The sequence below is a fragment of the Cyanistes caeruleus genome, chromosome 8 (assembly GCF_971803275.1).
Source record: "Cyanistes caeruleus chromosome 8, bCyaCae1.hap1.1, whole genome shotgun sequence".
NCBI classification, from domain to species: domain Eukaryota; kingdom Metazoa; phylum Chordata; class Aves; order Passeriformes; family Paridae; genus Cyanistes; species Cyanistes caeruleus.
This window is the reverse complement of record NC_141708.1, coordinates 26,127,224-26,147,697: the sequence shown is the minus strand read 5'-3', so window position 1 is coordinate 26,147,697 and position 20,474 is coordinate 26,127,224. Positions and strand designations below refer to the sequence as shown.

Sequence of the window (20,474 nt, the reverse complement as noted above, 5' to 3'; positions counted from 1 at the left end):
TGCTATGGATCTGTGAAGGGTATTAAAAAGGTTGAACAGATTTGAATTGAATTAAATTGAATTAAAAACATTTAGCAGGAAACTTTTTGTCTTGCAGATGACAGCCTTAGCAAAGTGGTTTCAGGTATTAGGATACAGCTCATCACAAGGCATTCCTGATGCTGTGTGATACCTGCTGTAGCCTTGCTTCAGAAAGCATTCTTAATTAATGTGTTTTTGGCAAAGACAATACCATAAAAACATAAAATTTTAAGTAAGTATCAAACACGACTCTTAACAGGAATTCTGGGAGCTTCTCTCATCATTCTTATTTGTTTGAAGCTGAACCCTTGAAAGTTCACAGAGTTCCTTTGCACCCAGGATGTTTTATGGGATAGTTGGACAGCAGGCAGTGTCTATCATGGCATAAACTGTGCTCTAAATAAGCTTCATATTTTTCCATTCTGGAAAGGAGCAAACAACAATCTTACCCTTGTGTTTAGGGGAAATCTAAGGAGATTTTCTTTTAGCAAGCATGGAGATTTTCAAATCACCCATAGCTCTAAATAGCATAAATACCTTAATCCCTGCTCAGTCTAATAAACCAAGTTACTACACCACAGAATAAATAAAATACCTACTCTAGGATACATTCAGCACAAAACAAAGAGAGAAAAACGAACAAACCCAAATGCCTTTAAAAAAATCACATTTAGGAAAAAGCCTCCTACCACAACCATACCTCCAGAGCTGCCTCCTCCCAGCAGGACAGGACCCTTCTGGTGCAGGCACACCAGGAGAAGAAACCTGAAAGGTGGGGAGACAAAGGTTGTCCTCAGGGGTTCCAGCTGTGACTGCAAACCAGGTGAACAGCTCAGCCCAACACAGGTGTAGGCTGCCCTTGGGTGGGAGCCTTATCTGGGGCAGCATTATACAACCACCCAAATCTGCCCTAGGCAAAAGGGAAAACCTTCTTCTTAACCCAGGGGACTTCAGCATCAAACTCACTCAAGTGCCTGTGCCTCAAGGGTATGAGGTGCCTGGAAGAGCAGCTTTGAAAGTAAAATACCTTTTTTTTTTTTTGCTGTTTTGTCAGTGTGCTCAGAAGCACTTGGACTGACACTGCTCATGTAAGGCAGATTGCACACAAAAATCATGCAGAAGCAGAAGCCAAGTATCAGATCCAGAGAGCTATTCTGAACCACACAGAAAAATAAAAGGAAAAGCCAACAGAAAAAGCCCAAGTGCAGAAGGAACATGGGGATCTGCAAGACAGCATTCAGGAGTGATGGGGGAGCAGAACTGAGCTGGAGGGGAGCTGGGGAGCACCCACAGCCCTGCACCTGCCTTCTCTTGCCTGGGTTCAGGGAGCTCAGCTCACCGTGGGCAGAGCTGATGGTGTCAGGGACCCACAGAGCCTCGGGACTGAGGGGTCCCTGGCATCAGACATTTTGGAAGCACTCAAGCAGAGAGGCTCCTTGAGATTTGGATGATGAAGCAGCTCACCATGGAGTGGTTCAACACAAACTTCTGGGGATGTGCTTGAAAACATGACACTGGGCACGAGGGGAAGGGAGGGACATCCCTGCAGAGTGGCATGTGGGGCAGTGAGGAGGGGTGAGCACTGTATCCACTGTGGCAGCCCCTGGCTGGTTGTGGGTGTGTGACACTGAAATTCTGCCCCATCCCCTTGGCTGATGCTGTGACACCTTCACTGTGCTCAGGTAAGAGCCATTTTGCAAAGAACCTGTGCTTTATTTTTTTTGTTGTTGGGGCTCCAGAATGAAAGATGTTGCCATCTCTGCCTCTCGCTGATCCTACTGGCAAATATGTTATTTTGGCTAGTTTAGCCTTTCTGTTAGCCAAAGCTAACAGGGTTGCAGGTAAGACTGGAAGGCCTGACTTCAGCAGCAGAAAGCCTGGGTTTTCCTCTGTGTGCTGAGATGTCAGAGATCCCTGCACCTTGTTCTCCCCAACTCCAGCCCCCACTGCTCCTCCCACCAGAGGGGCTGAATGAAGAGAGCTGGTGTCTTCAGAGGGGTCAGTCTCAGCTCCCTTTGTGGCTCTGAGAACGGGTGAAACCTCTCCTTGGAGTGAGAGATGGCTGGAGACAGCAGGAACACACCACTTGAGCAGGGGAAAAAGACTGAATTCAGGAACACTATAAAACTAATTTGTGTCGCTGAATAGAAAAATGAATACTCTGTTGAGCTTCACTCACACATATGGTAAAACCAGCCTGGGTGAGGGGAGTACAAAAACGAGTCAAAATACAGATTGATTCTGAAATAAGTTCTTTTTTTATCCTTTAGAACCATGGACAGGAATGTACAGCTCCACAAAAATGGAGGCCAAACATATCGAACCAAAACATTTCCTGGGATTCTGCGTGACAGTTTTTCTAAGGATATTTCCATTTCCTTCCATTTGCAGTTGAAGTAATCGTGGTACACATTGCACACTCCTTGAAACACAATCTTTGTCATAGGCACTATGATTATTTTACTTCTCTTTTTATTTGTTTTTACTGGTGAAAAAATAAACACAGGTGAAAATGAACACCTTTTTTCCCCCCTACTTCAGTGTGTTGACTATGTGATTAAGTGGATATTTTCTGCAGCTATTTAGATGAATCAACTTTAAGTTGGAGCATTCATTTCTGTGATCTAAAAGAAAGTTTGTGTATGTAGCTTTACATATATATATATATACTCAGAAGTCCCAAATCCAACTCAAGTGTTCATCAGTGATTTTATTGACAACAAAATCCATTTTGTTGAAATCAAATAGTTGTCTTATTTCAGTGAATGGTTCAAGAATTTCGGCTGCAAAAATGTTTTCACAAGACTCGCCCTATGCATTGAGAACACTGACTTTATGTTCACATTAGGTGCTGTTTCAGGCATATCTACAGATCAGTTTTAAGGTAAACATAATTTTATGTGAAATAGAAAAAAATCTAGTGACCAATAAAGGAAAGCATGAAATCGGGTATAACTTTAGAATAGAAGTTCATCTACATAAATGAAAAGCCTGATTGGTTCTACTTGCTAAGTACTGAGCAAAAAATCTGAGATACTGGATTTGTGACCATTAAGATTAGTACTGGGATTAGTACTGGATTAGTACTTTGTTGACTAAATAGGGAGGACTGAAGAACTATTTAACCAGTAAATCAGGCACATGATTTGCAAAGGCAACTCTTCCCTTGCAGTTATTCCAACTATCCCAGCTGGATATTCACAGTGAACAAACCACGTTTCCATCACCTCTGTTCCATTTTTAAGTGCTTTTAGTGTAGGGATTTGCTCCGGGCCTCATCAGCAGGCAGCGAGCGAGGAGCGCAGGGCTCTGCCTGGTCTTCTCTCAGCTAATTAAGGAAGACAGGCAATGTGCTGGTGCCCAGATCCTACCCACAAGGATGGAAAGCTGCCCATGAGCTACAGCACCTTCCTAGAGCACAGCCGTTCCCACAGTGATGAGTTCTCTTTGCTCTCTGAAGCCACCTAGAGACAGCTTTAAATTAATGGGAATGCAAAGCTACTCCACTGCTTACCAGAGACACTGAAACGAAAAGCAGCAATCTGTATGAGGTTAGACAGGAGCCTTATTTAAAAGGACTGTGATTTCCAGGGGGTTTTTCCAAGTTGCCCAAACGCTTGGGAGAGTTTTTCATTTTTAGCATCAGAGGCCTCCCCTGCTGTAAACCTATTCCCTGCCTGAGGAAGGATCTGAGCTTGTGGGATGCTCCCTCAGCACCCAACCAGTGCCTGCAAGGCTTCAGGAGGGGCTGGCTTGTCCTGCTTGCCAGAAGGTGATGTGGGACTTGGTGCAGCCCCCGTGGCCCTGGCAAGGGGGTGTCACTGCTGCCAGCGTCACAGAAACACCCATCAGGCAAATGAAACTGATGGAAGTTAAAGAGAGTGGCAAATGCTCTCCTGAGCATTCTAAAAGTCTGCCCAAGATATTGCAAACCACAGACAACTTAAAGCAGTTTATGTATGTCACAGCCTGCAAATAAGTGTGACCAAACCATACAGAGTCATTTTAGCATCACCTGTCTGTGCAAATACTAATGGAATCGGCTGAAAAGGTTTTTGGTAATTAGCCCTTACTTATGCCACTGTCCCTTCTGCACAGAAGGCAGAGCATATCTCCTGCCTTAGCTTTACTTAATGTTTTAGATGTTTTCAGGAAAAAGGGCTGTTGGAAGAAAGAGGGCTCCTTGGGAAGAGAGAGAGATTGGACAAGAAAGCACATGGACAAACCCTGCTCAGAATAACTCTGCTCCCCCCACAGGCAGCTCGGAAATTTAGAGATGTCTCCTGACCTGCTTTGGAAAAAAAAAATTGTTATCTGAAGTGAAAATGCAGACAAGCTGAATTTGCCTTCATGCCTCTCTATATAACAACCAGAGAAGCAGCATGGAAATTACATATAAGAGATAGATTTGTTGAATAAAATTGATAATGTGAACGATCAGCCTGATCATGCCAAGATCTGAATGCATACAATTGCTGCAGAACAAGCATGGAGAGTTTTGCTTGTGCTGTTTGCTCCCTGTGAGGATGGGGAGGCCCTGGCACAGGCTGCCCCATCCCTGGAAGGTTTCAAGCTCAGGTTGGATGGGTTGGAGTAACCTGATCTATTGTAAAGTGTCCCTGCCCTTGGCAAGGGGAATGGAAATAGATACCTTCTAAGGTCTCTTCCAAACCAAACTATTCTGTGGTATATACATGAATTTGGACTGCAAGAGCCAGCTCTGATCTGCAAAATTGGAGTCAGAGCTGCAGCTGAGTGACCACAGCTCTGGCAAAGACAGATCAGCAATGACAACTTGAAGACTTTGTAAGAAGCTTCACCTCTGCAATAATCAAGGAGAATATACAGTGATGTAAAAAAAAATGAGGTTAGTTGGAATCAAACTGCTTCAACGATGCTCTGAACTTACCCTGACGGGCAGAGACATTTCTGCTTAAATTGCCCCAGCTCAGGTGGTGGGAACTAATGAATTAGGTCAAACCATGGGCCACAGCCTCAGAAATTGTAAATCAGCACTGCTGCTGGCACTCCATATAACCTGGCAATACCTGGGAGAATCCAGCCCATCAATTTTTAGCTCATATTATTTCATTTTGATTTAATGAGAGAAGCCTTCACAGAAGTCAGTGCTGACACCTGCCTTTTGGCACAGTGACTGGTGGAGGAGCTCAGACAGCCTGTGGGTCACTTTTGGAAAGGAGCAGAGGTTAGCACTGCACCTGGGGTTTATTACAGGCAGCTCAGCTGCTGAGCCACCACAAATACCCTCTTCTGGGAGCCTTCACATTAACTGTGCTTGCAGTGAAACAGCTGCCACTTGTGCAACACCAGAGTCTGGCCTGGAAGTTTTATGTAGTCCAAATATCTTATTTACCTTTACAACCCAAAGTTACCATTGATGCAGACAAAATATCCAGCTGTCTGTGGGCAATTTGAAAGAAATCACTTGAACGTGGTTAGCATAATTCAGGTCAGAAGGTCATCTAGTCCAACAGCCCTGCAACAAGCTGGGACACCTTCAACAAGATAGGAGAGAAAAATAAAACACAGATCTTAGCCATCCCCTGTTATCATTATGTAAAATAAAGATTCAATATTTAGGTTTCCAACATCTAATTTAAAAAAAATAGTTAATGTAAAATACTAAAATGTAATGTAACAAAATAATGTAACGAAGTAACATAAAAATAGTTAACATGTATTTCAATGGTTTAAAAAAACTGCAGAAGAAATTTTACTTTTTTTGTTTGGAAGTCTCTGCTCCCTAAATTCAGCATTTCGAAGGATTGCAAAATTTGGAAATCCCTAACTTAAAAAACAAACTAGTGCTGATGACCACAGTTTCACTGAAATGAGAAAGATCTGAGGAAGAAACAAAAGGCAAGTTTCTCAGATGACACCATCTGGCCTGACACAAAATCCATCCCTCCTCACCCATGGAAGAAACTGTGCCACAGTCAGAGAAGCTCCCTACCCTATTCTCCACTGTTCCCAGTGTGTATTCCTGGGTGCTGATGCTTGAACCACCTTTTTTTTGCTTTTCCCCATCAAGAGCAGTGGAAGTCTAAGCTATTTCTCGAACACTGAAGTTCAGCAGATGGCTCCAGTTTTAATAGCAATTGGTTAAATTGTTGATAAAAACCAAACTATGTCAAGTATCTCTTTTCTTTCTTGATATTCATTTATTCTTTCCTGGATGAGATCATAGATAATCTAAAGCAAGAGAGTTTAACTTGATTCAGAAAGCCAAAGTGAAGCCTGTACTGTGTTTCTGTCCTGCTCATGCTGAGGTATGCAATGCATAGGAGTGAATTTCATGTTATGAAAGAATCATCTTACTGCAAGCAAGGGAAACTCTGGATTTCCTGAGAAAAGACATATGACTTATAAACCAGCCTCACTGAGTCTTCTTCATGTCCCTGATGCACCTTGATAACCTTCAACTGTGTATTTCAGAGAAGGCAAGGAACTATTTTTTATTTTAGAATATTAATTATTAGTGGTATTCTTTTATAGTCCTCTATTTTTTTTTGTATTCTTTTTTTTTTTGTTGTTTCCAAATATTTACACAACTGGGAGCTTTTGTGCCATATTCCTTCAAAGCAAGACATACATTTTAAAATATTATTTGCCATATAACTCTTAATTTTATAGACTTTGGTGTTGCTTTTATTACATAATTTAATGTGATGCATATTAGAGACCTTAACCTTTGGAGACATTTTGGTAGTCAGAGGCAGAAAGTTGCATCTGATGCTAGAGCTCAGGACATTGCAGATGACTTGTGGTCTTTGGTGCAGTGGAAGAGGTCTGGTCTGTAATCTCACAGTGCTCCCCAGTGCTGGCAGGGAGAATTCAGAGAGTGGCTGGCTCACAGCCTGGACATGTTGACAGTGGCACACATGAAGGAAGGGCAGGAAAGTGCCTTGCAGCATGGGCTGCATAAATCCCTCTTCAAGGGAGAGATTTCCTGTCAGGTCAAACCCAAGCAGACAAATGTTAAGTGCATTAAACTGTTTAAGGCCTTGAATTTATTCAGGGTCCCAAATGTCAGGCTGATACTCTTGATTCTGAGGGCAAGGTAAAACTGAAGGTGAATAAAGAGGCTGAATGGTTACAAACTCAGTGAATTCAGTGAATTCAGGTAGACCAAAGCAGGCATGGACAGCACAGAAGTGGCTCTTGCAATGCAAGGAATAAGGGCAGGGGCACATCAGTGAGTGCCATCACTACAGTGACGTGGTGCAGACCATGGCACCCCTCAAGGAAAGCAAAATTATAAATTGCATGTAGTCTCCTGATGGTGTGGAGAGAATGTATTATTGAAAGCTATGGTACAATGACAGGATTTCCATGCTGCTGACATACATTTTATCCTACGGTTTATTTACATACTCCAGTCACAGTAACCCTTCTCCGTTATAGCTATAAAATATTATATATCATTCCTTATAATAAAAAAAATAGAATTATAGTTGGTCTTACTGGATTTTTATTATTTGTCTGGGAAACCTTGCACAAGAACAGCCTCATGGGGTATTAGAAAATCACTCCTTGTTTACAGGAGTGTTGATCAAAGAGGAAACTGCTAAATCTTTTCAAGCAAGGAAGAGTCAGTGCAGGCTGTCAGTGAGGTGTGAGCACTCTGTCTCTGAAGCACTGTAAACAGTGCTTTAATAGCACAGAACCAAAACATAATTAGATTTGTTCCAAGGGATTGGGCAAGCAGGAAAAAAATGGTGATTTCTGCCCCTTTTCCTTTAATCAAACACTACCACTGTGGTCATTAATAAATTCAGATAATTTACCTTTCCTAGCAGGTAAACAACTGTACTGGTTTTTACTATTAAGATGAAAGCACTGTTATCCCCTGCAGCAGACAGTGGATGACTGTTTCCTCCTCCACTGTGGCTTTTCTAGTTCTGGGCTACAGTGATGACTTTCCACTGTCTCCCTAAAACATTCTGTATTTCTTCCAAGAGTATCAATTCCCACAGCACAATCCTCTGATTGCCATGGAATAAAAATTAAAAAAAACCCCCAAAATCCAAACAGAAGCCTACTTTATTAGTAATTTTACTGCTGTTGTAGCTTTTTCATTCTATGTCATATTTGAACTTTGCTATGGAAAACAGAAATCCTGCCTGATACCATGATTTGAAAGTGCTAAGCCTAAAACTGAAAACTTGGTGCTGTTTTCCTGTAAGTAGACATCAAAACAAAGGAAGCACAACCTTGCAGCAATAATGCAGTACAAAACCCAAAAAAAGTTTGTATCACTTTACATTTTCAGCAAGATAAATAACTATATTATTCTATGAATAATTAAAAAATAAAATTTAGGTAAAATCTTGATCTCTTTAAGGAAATATAGCATTGCAGCTTTTGGACCACAAAAGAGGAGACTTTATGAATATGTGTCAGACAATACAGATAATGGGTTCATTGACCTGTTAGGCTGCTGAAATAAAATTTTAAAAAAATTAAATCACAAAAGCTGAAAAATCTATGCTAAATATTTACTTTTTCCCAATCTCCTTGAAGATAAACATTTTAAATTCATGGCAAGATAATAAATCACTTTATAAGCTCATTGTTTTCCCAAGGGGTAAAGAGTATACAGGGAAATTTCATTTTATTGAAAGGCAATTGATATTAATACCACTTTCAAACCCAGTTTTTATTCCAGGTCTGCTCCTTCAAGCTTCAAATTTATTTACTGCAGGCAGGACTCTTTCAGAGTTCTTCTTTGGTAGTCATTTTCAGAATTTCTTATAAGAGTAAGAAACATTCAAGTAATGTCCAAAAGGAAACTACAGGAACCTGGGGACAAACTGGGAAAAGGAATCCAGATTTTCTCCCTGCTTACATGAGAAGCAGATGTGAATTAACTGCTAACATTTCAATTTGGGAGCATACTGAGCACATGCTTGGTCATAAGCCCATGCCATCAACTCGTGTTTTTTTCAGAATTTAAAGGTGAAGGACACTGCTGCATGGCTTTGGGATCAGCCACACTGCTGCTAGAGCCTGGCCAGGGACACCCAGCCCGGTTCCAGATGGACCTGGACCCAATCCCTGGCCAAGGAGCCTCACACTGTGCTTTGCTGGGAGTGTTGTCGCTCTGCTGGGATGCTCAGAGGCAAAATAAATCAGAGTAGCAGTGCTCACATCACACGGGAGACCGCTGGGCTTTGTGACCCCACTCAGGGCAGCAGGTAGCAGGGATCTGGGATGTGATCCTCTCTTCATGTACACTGTCACTGCTGCACTGACTACACCAGCTGACAGCATGGCCAGGCACCAAAGGCATTCTGAAGAGCTCTTGCTCCACAGAACACTTTGTTGATCTAAACAACATAAAAATTACAATGTTCCAGCTTTGGGCCTTGGGGTACTGAAGAGTTTTTCAATGGTAAACACTATGAAATGTGCCCATACTTACCTACATTTCCTATTTCAAATGCTGGGATTGTTCTACTGGTTCTTATTTAATTTTTTTTAGGGCTATTTTGGATTGTTTCTGAAGAAATTCTAAAGAGAAATAAATTTTTTAAAAAGATCAGGATATACACCTCTCACAATTCTCCACGGTGTTGTGCTGGAGACACAGGCCTTCTCTCTGCTCAGTTCAGAGAAAGTTCAATTTATTTAGTCAGCTGCTCTCACAGTCTGCTTGAATGCTACGTGTGTAAATTTTCACACCAGACTACACCTGGAACTTCATAGGTCAGGTAACATTTTTAATTATGATCCACGTAAACAACTGAGTTCAGAGCCTCTTCTAGGGGGATTACAGACTGTCTCCAAGGCTGGGAACAGGTGTACTTTTAGGAATGAATTGCATTTCTCAGTGACTTGCATCCCTTCCAATCCACGGGTTCAGTGGGACCAGAAGTAAAGCAAAATTTGGCCTACCATGTTCCAGTATGGTACTGTTCCAGTACGGCTTTCATACGGATGCTTTACACATTTAATTGTCAGACCTCAGAGAAAATGTTGCCCCATTCACTGTAAAACAGGAAGGTCCACAGAGGAAAACAGTTGCATCAGAAAACCACACAAACAACATTAAGGCTGCCTAGTTGGATGTTTTCAACCCTTTTTGTTTTCCTCTGCAAATAATGACAGTTTCAATAAGATCTGAAGCGATGCTCTGAACAAATAATACACTAGTCTGTCATTGGTTAATATTAACGTCTCTCTATTCAAACATGCTGAGAACTGAATAGAACAGTTAACATATAACAGTCACACATCCTTTGCTGAGTACAAGATCGTATCTCTAACATGAACCAAAGATATCCTCACCATTTCAGATCTTCAGCTACCATTCAGTAAAACATTTCATTCTCTTAAATACATTGCTCGTCTCCTCTTTCTGGGTCTTTTGGGGGTGCTGCATGAACACATTCTCTCCCTAAAGGCATTGCTTATGACATGGTTCTTTCTTCAACTGAAATCTTGCTGTGTGTTCCCATTATGTTGCCAGAGGTGAATTTGCAGATTGGGGAAGATCTGAATTGAAAAGATTTGATTTTTAAGCATCAGTTTGAGCAGGATTCTGCATTGTATTGCAGAGAGACCACCTCGATTAAATGAATGGTGAACAATTCATTAACTGTGATCACCATTTGAAAACTGTTAAACCAGAGCTTTATACAGTACCCACTTTTCATATAATATGAAAATTCAGGTATGCTCACAGGGCTTATGGGCAGAGGCAGGCTCCCTTTGCTCATGTCCTGAGACGGGGGGGATGCAAATGGTGCTGACAGAAAACTCAAATGATGGTAGGGGAGCAAATCTGAGCCCCAGCCAATGCACCCTGCATCTCAGAGGGTTTATCTGGGGCCATACCCACCACAGTCAGCTCAGCTCATGCACAGTGAGGCTGTGCCCACCACCACATATGGCAGGAAAACGTCAGGGTGAGACCAAACCCCACAGGCATCCCACCTCACTGCTACAACAAAAGCTCTGTGTCTTTGCAGAAGGGAGTCTGAACAGCTCACACTCCATCCTGGGGCATAAAACAATAGTTTGCCCTCAAATATGTTTCTGTTGAAAACACACAGCAAAGATTGCAGCCATAGAAAATTCTGTAAACAGGAAAATTTCATCAAGTTTATCTTTAAAAGAACCCCCCAAACCACAAAATCAACCCAAAATAAGACTTGCTGAATGAAGACTGTCAATAATAATTTTTTTTTACTGCCTTAACAAAAAAAAAAAATAAAAATGACATACACCTTCAGCATTTCTTTTCCAAATTTACTTGACAAAGGTTAAGATATTGCTTTATTCTGACTCAACATACAACAGCACTGTGTGATTGATTGTGCTATTTTGGGAAGTCTTGAGACTTGTGAACTAGAAAGACTGGGGCACATTAATAAATCTAACAATTATTTTGCTTCAAAGGAATATTTAAATACATTCTGTATATAGTCTCTTTTTTTATTATTATTTTTAATCAATCTCCTGGCACTAACCAGAGAAGGCTATTTAGCAATTATTGATTATAGTTGATTTTGTCCCCCCGAGAATAAGCAGATTATTTTAACACTAATAAACCCAATAAGGTGTGTCACTGAACCCAATTCATTGCAAAATATGCACATTTTCTTACAATTTATGGAGGGGGGGAAAGGGACTCAAAAGAAAGCTAATGCAAAAAGGGCTTATGATGTGATGAAGATATGGCAACATCCTCTCTAAGGCCTTGATCCCCTGCAGGGAATGACTTGGTGGAAACCATCTGCTCTTAGAAAGCTCCACTGGAGTCAGATCTCTGCATGCCTGTGGGTCTGCCCATACTGAACCATCTGCAGGGTTGAAGCTTTAAAGTTCACAAGCCTAAGCCATAGTTAATTAAAGTGACTGGAGAACTGAATGCAGGAACAAATTAGGCAGCGTGGACACTTACTGGCTGGATTTTGATCATACTGGATCTCCCTGACTCTTCTCTGAACAAGCCATAATAAAAAAATAAGTTTAAAAAAAATACACACACACTGAGAAGTGCTCCTTGAGAGCTTACAAATGCCTTTAAAGTGTAAAAGTTTAGAAATGTTGAGGGGCGCTAACGAACAACAGAGTTTATGTTTCCACTTAAAAAATTCAAACCAGAAACCAAAACCAAACCTGTTGTAATAGACATCTCTACATTTTCTCTTGCTCTTCCTCACTCTCCACCAAGGCAGCTCTGATAGGCAAAGCTCAGAAGAGGGAGCAGCTGTGGGCTCCTGACCACTGGATCTGTAGACCCCAACCCTGCTCCCACTCTTGGCCAATCCCAAAGCTCATAAATGATTCCACTGACTTTCCTGGGGTGACTGACACATCGAATTAAGGTTGAGAGTCAAGCAGCTGCTCAATTCAGGGGCATTGTCACCATTCCACAGCAGGTACCAGAGCTCAGAAGTACGTGTCTGTGCGCCTGTTTTTGTGGCGTGAACCAGGAATCGAGAGCAGAGGGGGAGAGGGGACTGGATCTGTGTTGGGCTCACAGGACGTGCTCCCCAGGCTCTGAATCCCTGCCCTGCAGCTCACTGCAGTGCTGCCCTGAAACCAGAAATGCATCTTAGAACGGTACTTGGCCTTTACTGAAAAAGAGATGCATAGCCTAAGCCTTCGGACAGCCAAACAGGACCGCGGTAAAATCCTCTGTAACCGAAACTGTGTAATCCTGCCTAGAAAGCATCTAAAAGCACGCTTCATCCCTCCTGGAACTTTTCCCTTAAAAAAATATTTTGTTAAAAAACACTATGATATGAGGGCGATTGACTATTTGGTTTCTTCTAAGTAGATGCTCTTAAATTAATGCATATAAATAATTTGTATTTAACTTCCTCCCTTCCTGTTTAGCAAAGCGTCGAATGCACAGACCTCTCGTTTCCCCTCCCACAACCCCCACACGGAGTCACTTGGTCAATACCGAGTCTCTTTGCGTTTCACTTTTTAAGACAAACTGTGCCTCTCGCTCTGCCTTGGCCACGGGGCTCATGGGCAGGAAGGCCGTGTTCTCGCTCGCGCCGCTCTGCGCCTCCGCGCTCGCCAGCTCAAAGTCCTCCGACCGCCGCGCGTCCGTCAGGATCCGGATCTGCTCCTGCACAGTTTCTAGCAATATTTTCACTTCGTGTTGTTCTGCTATTAGACAATTACTGACTGGGGAACTCACATTGACAAGTTCAGCAGAATAGGAGTTTTTGCACCATTTGATGCCTGTTACTTCAGGAACATTTTGCATCTGCATGCAGGCTTCGTCCAAGCCCACAGACGGGATGATGGGAACGGAGTTGGCCCTTGAAGAGGAATAGCCGACCAAGTCCTTCTGATCCACGTTATTAAAATATGGGGTTGTCTCTCTTGAAGGCAGTTGCATATTTATTGAAGTATTCTGAGGAGTTTTTAAACCACTGGATGAATACCTGGAAAGAGTAAAGAAGAGTTCTTGTTGTACGTCAAGTGGTGAGATGCCACCAGAAGCGGGGACACTGTGTGAGGTTCAGTGAACTGTGCCCAAGAGACACACACCATTTTCTCCTGAAATACAAGAGCACTTGGCCGTGGTGGCGCCCTGGGGAAAACAACAGGCTCTGGAGACTGGTTTTGATTCTCAGTGGCAAAGCACTGCTTTTTTCTCAGTCTCATTTCGCCCACCACGATGTGAGAATAATGGAAATCTCTTTTAAAAATATTTTAGATATAGTTACAATGTATTATTTATTTTCTTCGAAAATAAATTTGGAATTCTATTGCTACATTTCTGATTGGGGAAAAGGATTGATATTTTCTTCAATGTCAGAACTCTCAAAGTCATATGGTTGTTTCAGGAAAACACTTTAAAAAGGTGCAGATAAAAAGAACATTAAACACTCATGGCTGTGTAGTCTTTATTTACACAGGAATGATTGTCTGTACTCCCCTTCAAACAAGCACAGCATCTAAGTGCAGTGTACCTCTGAAAAAAAATCCTTTTTCAATAGCCCATACTCATAATGTTGGCCTGATTTGTTTTATTAGATTTCATCTGGAAATAGAGCTAACATATAGGACTTGAGCAAATGTCTGTGTTCTCTTGATACTGCAATACCATTTAAAAAAAAAAAAATCCTTTATCCTCCTCTAACACATATTATAACCTGATTTTATTGATTGTGTGGCAACTTTGTGGCTTTTTATCAACATTTCCATTTTGTTTCAAATCCAAACTCTGCTTTGTTTATGAAAAATACTTTAAAAAAAACCAGAAATGGAAAGTGTAATAAATATAAAATAAACAATGGCTAAAAAAAAAAAAAAAAGAAAGAAAAGATGCTTCCCCATCTGAAATTAGATGTCAGAAATTAGTACTTCTAGAAATATGGTGCTCTAGGAGTTACTATATTACCAGTCATGATTGCTATGGACCACAGACATCACCTCAGTACCAGAACATAATTTATTTATAATCAGCTTATCACTATTTAATAAGGCAACACAGCTTATCACATATTAATAAGGCAACTATTTAAGGCAACTATTTAATGGTGAATCTAATACGTTTTATCCATGGATGAGGACAGCAACATTTAGATCTGGTGTGGAAGCACTGACTTGAAGGGTTTTACTCCAAAAGCTCCTTAAGCCTGCTGGCCCTCACTAGGAATATCCTTCTATTCACATGTGCCTCCTGCTTTTTGGCATCAGCAGAGAAAGAGCTAAGGAAGAGAAACTGAGTCACGTGAAACCGCTGTAGTCCAGTATTGGCACAAACAGTGATTCACTGGGAAGGCTTCCTCTGGCCCCGTGCTCCTGGCGAGGTGTCAGGCAGGAGGGAGCAGGAGACAACTGCAGGCTCGTTTCCAGCAGAGTGCCACTGACCTGTAATCAGCTCGTGTGTGGTGGCACTGAGTTTGTCCAAGTGCTGCACACAGCCCCTGCCCAGGTGGAGCACAGCACCGCTGCCATCCCCAGGAGGGGCAGCTGGGAGCTCTGCGCTAAGAGGGAAGGGCTGGGAACTCTGCTGCTGGGTGGGGGAAAGAGACACTGCTTTTGGAAGTGGCACCCAGGGGAATAACAGAGCAAGCAGCTTTTTGGGATGTGTGCTAAGACTTCCTGTCCGTGCTCTACAGCTGCAGCCTTGGCTGAGTGCACTGGCACTGTGCTTAGACACACCCATAGCCATTCCTGGGGGGCTCCCTACACCAGCTCTCAGGACTCTAGATGAATGAAATACTGGTCAGGGGTTTTATTCCTGAGGGAGGACAATTAAAAAAAATAAATGAAAACAAAACAGTGCAGACCTTTGGGTTGTGCCCATTCTTGTTTCCTTTGCTTATATATAATTGTTCAAACGACTATAGCTGGAGAGATCGCATCAGTTGCATTAGTCCCTTTTTTGGTAATTCAGGCCCTAAATATATTCTGGGCTGCACCCTGAAAACAAAGGGAGTGAATGTTTTTAATGAATTTCACATGCAATGTAGGTATTATATGGATGATATATAAGCAAAAACAGGAAAAGACTGAATTAAAATGGGTTTGGTGAGAAAACAGTAATATTTGCCAGTTCTACAATAGAGATTCAATTATTCTTGGTATTTTGAAAAGTAGCTGTCAGCAGCAGTGACATGTAATGCAATGCCTGGCGTATTTCCATAATATTTCTTGAAATACAGATAGACATACCAATTTTATGCCAGAATAACATGTTTCTGCCCCATGCTCACAGGGCTTTCAGAGGATGACTGAGGTTGAATTAAAGTGCATACACTGTGTGCAACAGGTGAGGTATTAAACTAGAAGGGATATTATATCTAAACCATGTGAGACTTGGCTTTTAGTTAATTACAAACTGATCCATGCTTCTGTGTGTGACACCAGACTGCTGCTGTTTTCAATAGACTGAGACTTAGAGCTATAATTGCAGAACCTTAATTACATTTTCCTATAATTAACTTTCCCAGAACCACAGTTCCTCCAAAGAAATATATCTGGGTTTTTATCTGAAAAATTATTTTGTCTGAATAAATTAATTCATGTGCATGTGTTTCAAAGTGCAGCTCTCTCTCCACCCTCTTCCTAAAACCAAGCAACAAAAGCAAACATTTATAAATATTCAATAGTAATTATGTTATACAGTGTGTAAGAGTCTAAATTAAAGAATGAAACTGAAAGAAGCACAATAATTTTATTGCCCCCTTTAAAAATACACATCAAAGAGAGACAGAAGGGACTGAAACTGTAAATATGAAACGGGTTTCACTCAGCACAGTCCCAGCAGCTTTGCTGTAAGCCCTGTGGCTAAAGGTGTGCGGTGTACAAGGCTGACAAGGTCCATTAAGACGGATGGGAATGATTGCAGGGGCTCTGGCAGGCTTTGGGGCAGCCCTGGAAGCGCTTACACTGACAGACACACACCCCCATCCACACCTGCAGAGCTGACTGTGCCTCAGCCAGGCTGCTGGAGGATGAAGTTCAGAATGCACAGAATCAGCGAGACAAAGCACTTTGATTTGTGCATCCCAATAGGGAAAGATGGAGGTGAAAAAGGAGAAGAAAGGAAGCAGTGCGACTTCTGCAGGGGACAAGAGAAATTTTTGTCTGGGCTGGAAATCTGATGAGAGCACCAACACTGTGAAACCAGCAGATATTCAGAGGGTGAACATCCTTTAATGAACAAAATATAGATGAAGTGCTTGAGTGGATTGAGGCCAGAAGGGGGCCCAGTCTGGTCCCAGTATCAAATTCTGCAGAACGGCAAATTTAAAATACAGGCCAGTACAAGCTGATACTTGTAAGGCCACACACTGATCTCCTAGACAAGAGTAAATACAATTACCCACAGCTTTGCTGTTTTGTACCTCACTCCTCAGCCTGAGAGGAGGCTGTGGCACTTCCCAGAGCCTGCACCATATAATGCTGCCAGCCTGCTCCTTTCTGCAAGGGCAGCAATTTCAGTAGGAAATTTTCACCAGGAATTATATGCACATATCACACAAATGAACAACAGTATATTTACTGCAAGAGGAAATAAACAGTTTTTTCCTCAGAAGAAGCAAATAGTAACAATGACTGACACAAGTGTGAGTGAAACTTATGTAAAAGTCACCAGACACACAACCCCACCAGTTTCACCTGTAAGTCAGAGAGAAGAGTTTCACTGTGACTTACAGGTGAAACTGGGTGGGGGTTTTATTCCATTTGAGATATCACTCATATTTTTATATAAAATATGCTTGTAATATACTGGAAAGTCTCTGGAAATCTATAGGGATATGTAAATATTATGCAAAATATCTCAGCAATTGCAAAGGACTTCAAAGGCAGCTGCAGGTTCTCAGGAGCACTTCTGAAACCCAGACCTTACGTACAGCTGGAGCTCACAGTCAACGTTCTAATAAACTGAATTTAAAAAGGAAAGAAACCCCAGTCTATTTCTCGTGCATTTTCAAGACAAAGCTACGTACGAAGCTATCTATACAAAACCGGCTTTGCAATGTGTGTTATTTTATTTTAAAACCCACTATTTCAAAAGGCACTAGCTGTCTCCCTTCAGGTATGTCATTACTCACCCGTGACAAGGTATGGTGTCCTGCTCTGTGATCCTGGACTCCTCGAGCTGTTGATATGCTGGTCCTGTAATTCCATTGAACCTACCCCGAGGCAAGGGAGGAGTCCTCCGAAAGGCATTTCTATGGAGCATCCCACTTTTTTGTCCTGGGCTGCAGCATGAAGAGAGACTTCTAGGAACGACACCAAGAGTACAGTAAAAATTATCACACCAAAAGCATAAAAATCTTCAAAGTAAAGGTTCAGGATTAATAATGCATGGATTACTATTCTTATAAGCTTTGCTGTGGCAGTCTATGATGTCAGCAGAAATTCTCTATGGAAATATAATAGTACAATCCACCATTAGCTGCTGTTTATGCCATTATTTAATACGTCACCTCTTTTCTAAGAATGAAAATAATTGCCCACTATATGAAATGTTTTCTTGCACTTGATGAAGGATGCTTCCCTTTTCTATGCTGCATATCATAATCCTGCTGTAGAGAGTTGAGTCCTCAGACAGCATAAACAAACAGTACAGCTCTCTGATACCCACAGCTGAATTCAAAATTAGATCCTAAACTGAAAGCCCAATATATCATCTATCAGCCTGCGAGGTGCTGCTTCCTGATACAAAACCATTAAATTGAGAAGAAGCATAAGTGAATAATGTAAGTGAAGTTTATGAACTGCAGATTGAAGAAGCCATCTAAGACAAGTTTCCTCCACTCAAACAGTATTTCTCTATTATTTTATTCCTGTTTTATTTACAGATTGCTTTGTTGTTTATTTACATTGATAAATTCTGCGCTTTTTCTTTATATGATATAATAGAAACTTGAACTTGATAAAAATCAGTCATAGTTTTCTACTTATTTTAGAAAATTTGTTTTGCAAATGTTTGTCTGGTGTTTTGGAAGGAGAATGGATTTTTTTGTTTTGTTTTCATTTCATGCAGGAATGAAAAAGTATCTAGAATCTACAGTTTTGGTATATAAACAACAAATTTGCTAATGTAAAAATATGGGAACACAGAACTAAGGCAAGGCATAACTATTTTTACTGCTAACAGGTCTCAGTACTGCATGGCGTGACTGAATATTCATTTCTCAGCTACTCACATTTCTCTTGGCATCTTCTGGGTCTCAGAAATGCGTGTGTTACCTCATATTCTCTTACATCTTTAATGATAACATAGGTTTTGTAGATGCCTTTTACGAGTCATTATTTTTGGCTGTGTGAATAATTCCAACTTGTGACAAAATTCAGCAATGCAAAAGACTTTTGGTAAGTTTGCTTCTTTTTTCCTATTACAACGTGACTTAAAAGTAACCTGCATTTTTTACCTAGTGGGAACTTTAATTATAGTTAGGGCCACATCTACTCCCAAAGCAATTCTTTCTTGGAACAACTGCCTTGGACAAATTCTCTTTGAGTGGACATTTCCATTAAAATCAACCTTTCCCACCCAAAGTTAAAATAAGGAATAAATTCAACATTCTCTATCCTACTGCTCAGGCTAGCAGTGTTCCATCACAGTCTAATCTGTTTTCTTCCACACCTTTACTTTTCTAGTGCTTTTTAATTGAAAAGACCAACAACCCATTGCAATAGCATTTCCTCCAGGATTTTTGATGCTCCCATAAAAAGATTTTTGCTTTGCTACTAAGGAGGCTGTGAAAATAACCTTTTTAAAAACCTGAAATACTGGCCTCTGTGTTCTGAAAGCTGAGTTTGACTTGCAAGTTACAGTTCACATTCTGCAAAATAACACTACCACATCACAAAGTAATTGACAATTTCTGCTCAGGAGAGCCTGAGATTAATACAGCAGGGAATCTCAAGAGGTGCAGGTGAATGAATAATTTGTGATGGATAATGAATTTTTTTGGTTTTTATTGACTTGTGCATAGCTATCAATGGAATCCAAAAGTAAAAAACAAACTTCTGATTGACTACAAATCTTTCAAGTCAGAAATTCTTATTGTTTAATTTATGGTTGGTTTGATGCCCTTGAGCATCTTCCTTGTTGGATGAGAGTACATGATCTCCATATGCAAATTCACAAAAGCTCTATTTGTAATAGACATAATTTCAACACATACGTCTATACCTAAGGTAATGGGTATAAACTGCAGAAATTCTGAGACCAAAGGGATCTGCAACCACAGAACTGCCAGCACTGACACACTCTAAGCAACCAGTTTGTTGCTAATATGAGGTTCTTATGCTTTCAATATTTCTGTCAGAAACAAACAAAACTGAGGGAAGAATGAACAAAAATCATTTGAGGTCATGGACAAGACAAATTCACTACAGATCAGGAAATACTCACAGACAGTGCAGCTGCAAGCTGCAGGATAACAGATGTTTCTTCAGGCACCGAAAAAACCCCTAAAAATTTCTGTTAAAAGTTCTACCGAAAAGGATTTCCACCACAAAGCTTTGCCTTTTACACAAAACTGGTATGAGTATAAGCAATGCAAATTTAATGTCCCTCTCAGACTATTGCTCATGTGAAAAAATCCTCCCTCTCAAGCAAACAATGGTTTTTGGATTTCTTCAAGGAATTTATTTTCCTTTAGCCAACATTATGGTTTCTCCCTCTATGCACTCCAGTCTAACTGGGTAAAAGAAACCAGCCCACATAAGTGAGCCATTCAATAAAATAGACTGTACAGAAAGCTGTAGCAGAAATGTCCTCAAAATCTATCAATTACTCCAGAATTAAAAAAAAAATCAGAATATGCATGATGTGGTTCACAAGCGATGCATAAACTAGGGAGAAATATAGTTCTGATGAATTAATGTTTTGAAAAAAGCAGTTCAACCATCCTAAAGTTAATGAAGAACTTGGGATTCATTCTTGCCAGTTGTTTTCTGTGAGAATTTTCTTTTGGTTGAGCAGCTGA

At 41.0% G+C, this 20,474-nt stretch overlaps 1 protein-coding gene across 3 annotated transcripts in view; it reads right to left on the bottom strand.

Annotated features, from left to right (window-relative positions):
• Positions 1–10,207: 10,207 nt before the first annotated feature.
• Positions 10,208–20,474, bottom strand: part of NRG3 (neuregulin 3) — a 395,272-nt gene continuing 385,005 nt past the window's right edge. For all 3 annotated transcript variants that reach the window (XM_086899838.1, XM_086899837.1, XM_086899839.1), the window contains exons 8-9: positions 17,583–17,753; positions 10,208–13,454 (exon numbers count right to left, since the gene is read on the bottom strand). In XM_086899838.1, coding sequence (XP_086755964.1) covers positions 12,947–13,454; positions 17,583–17,753 — 679 coding nt within the window. In that variant the 3' untranslated portion in view covers positions 10,208–12,946. The remainder of the gene's footprint in view (positions 13,455–17,582; positions 17,754–20,474) is intronic.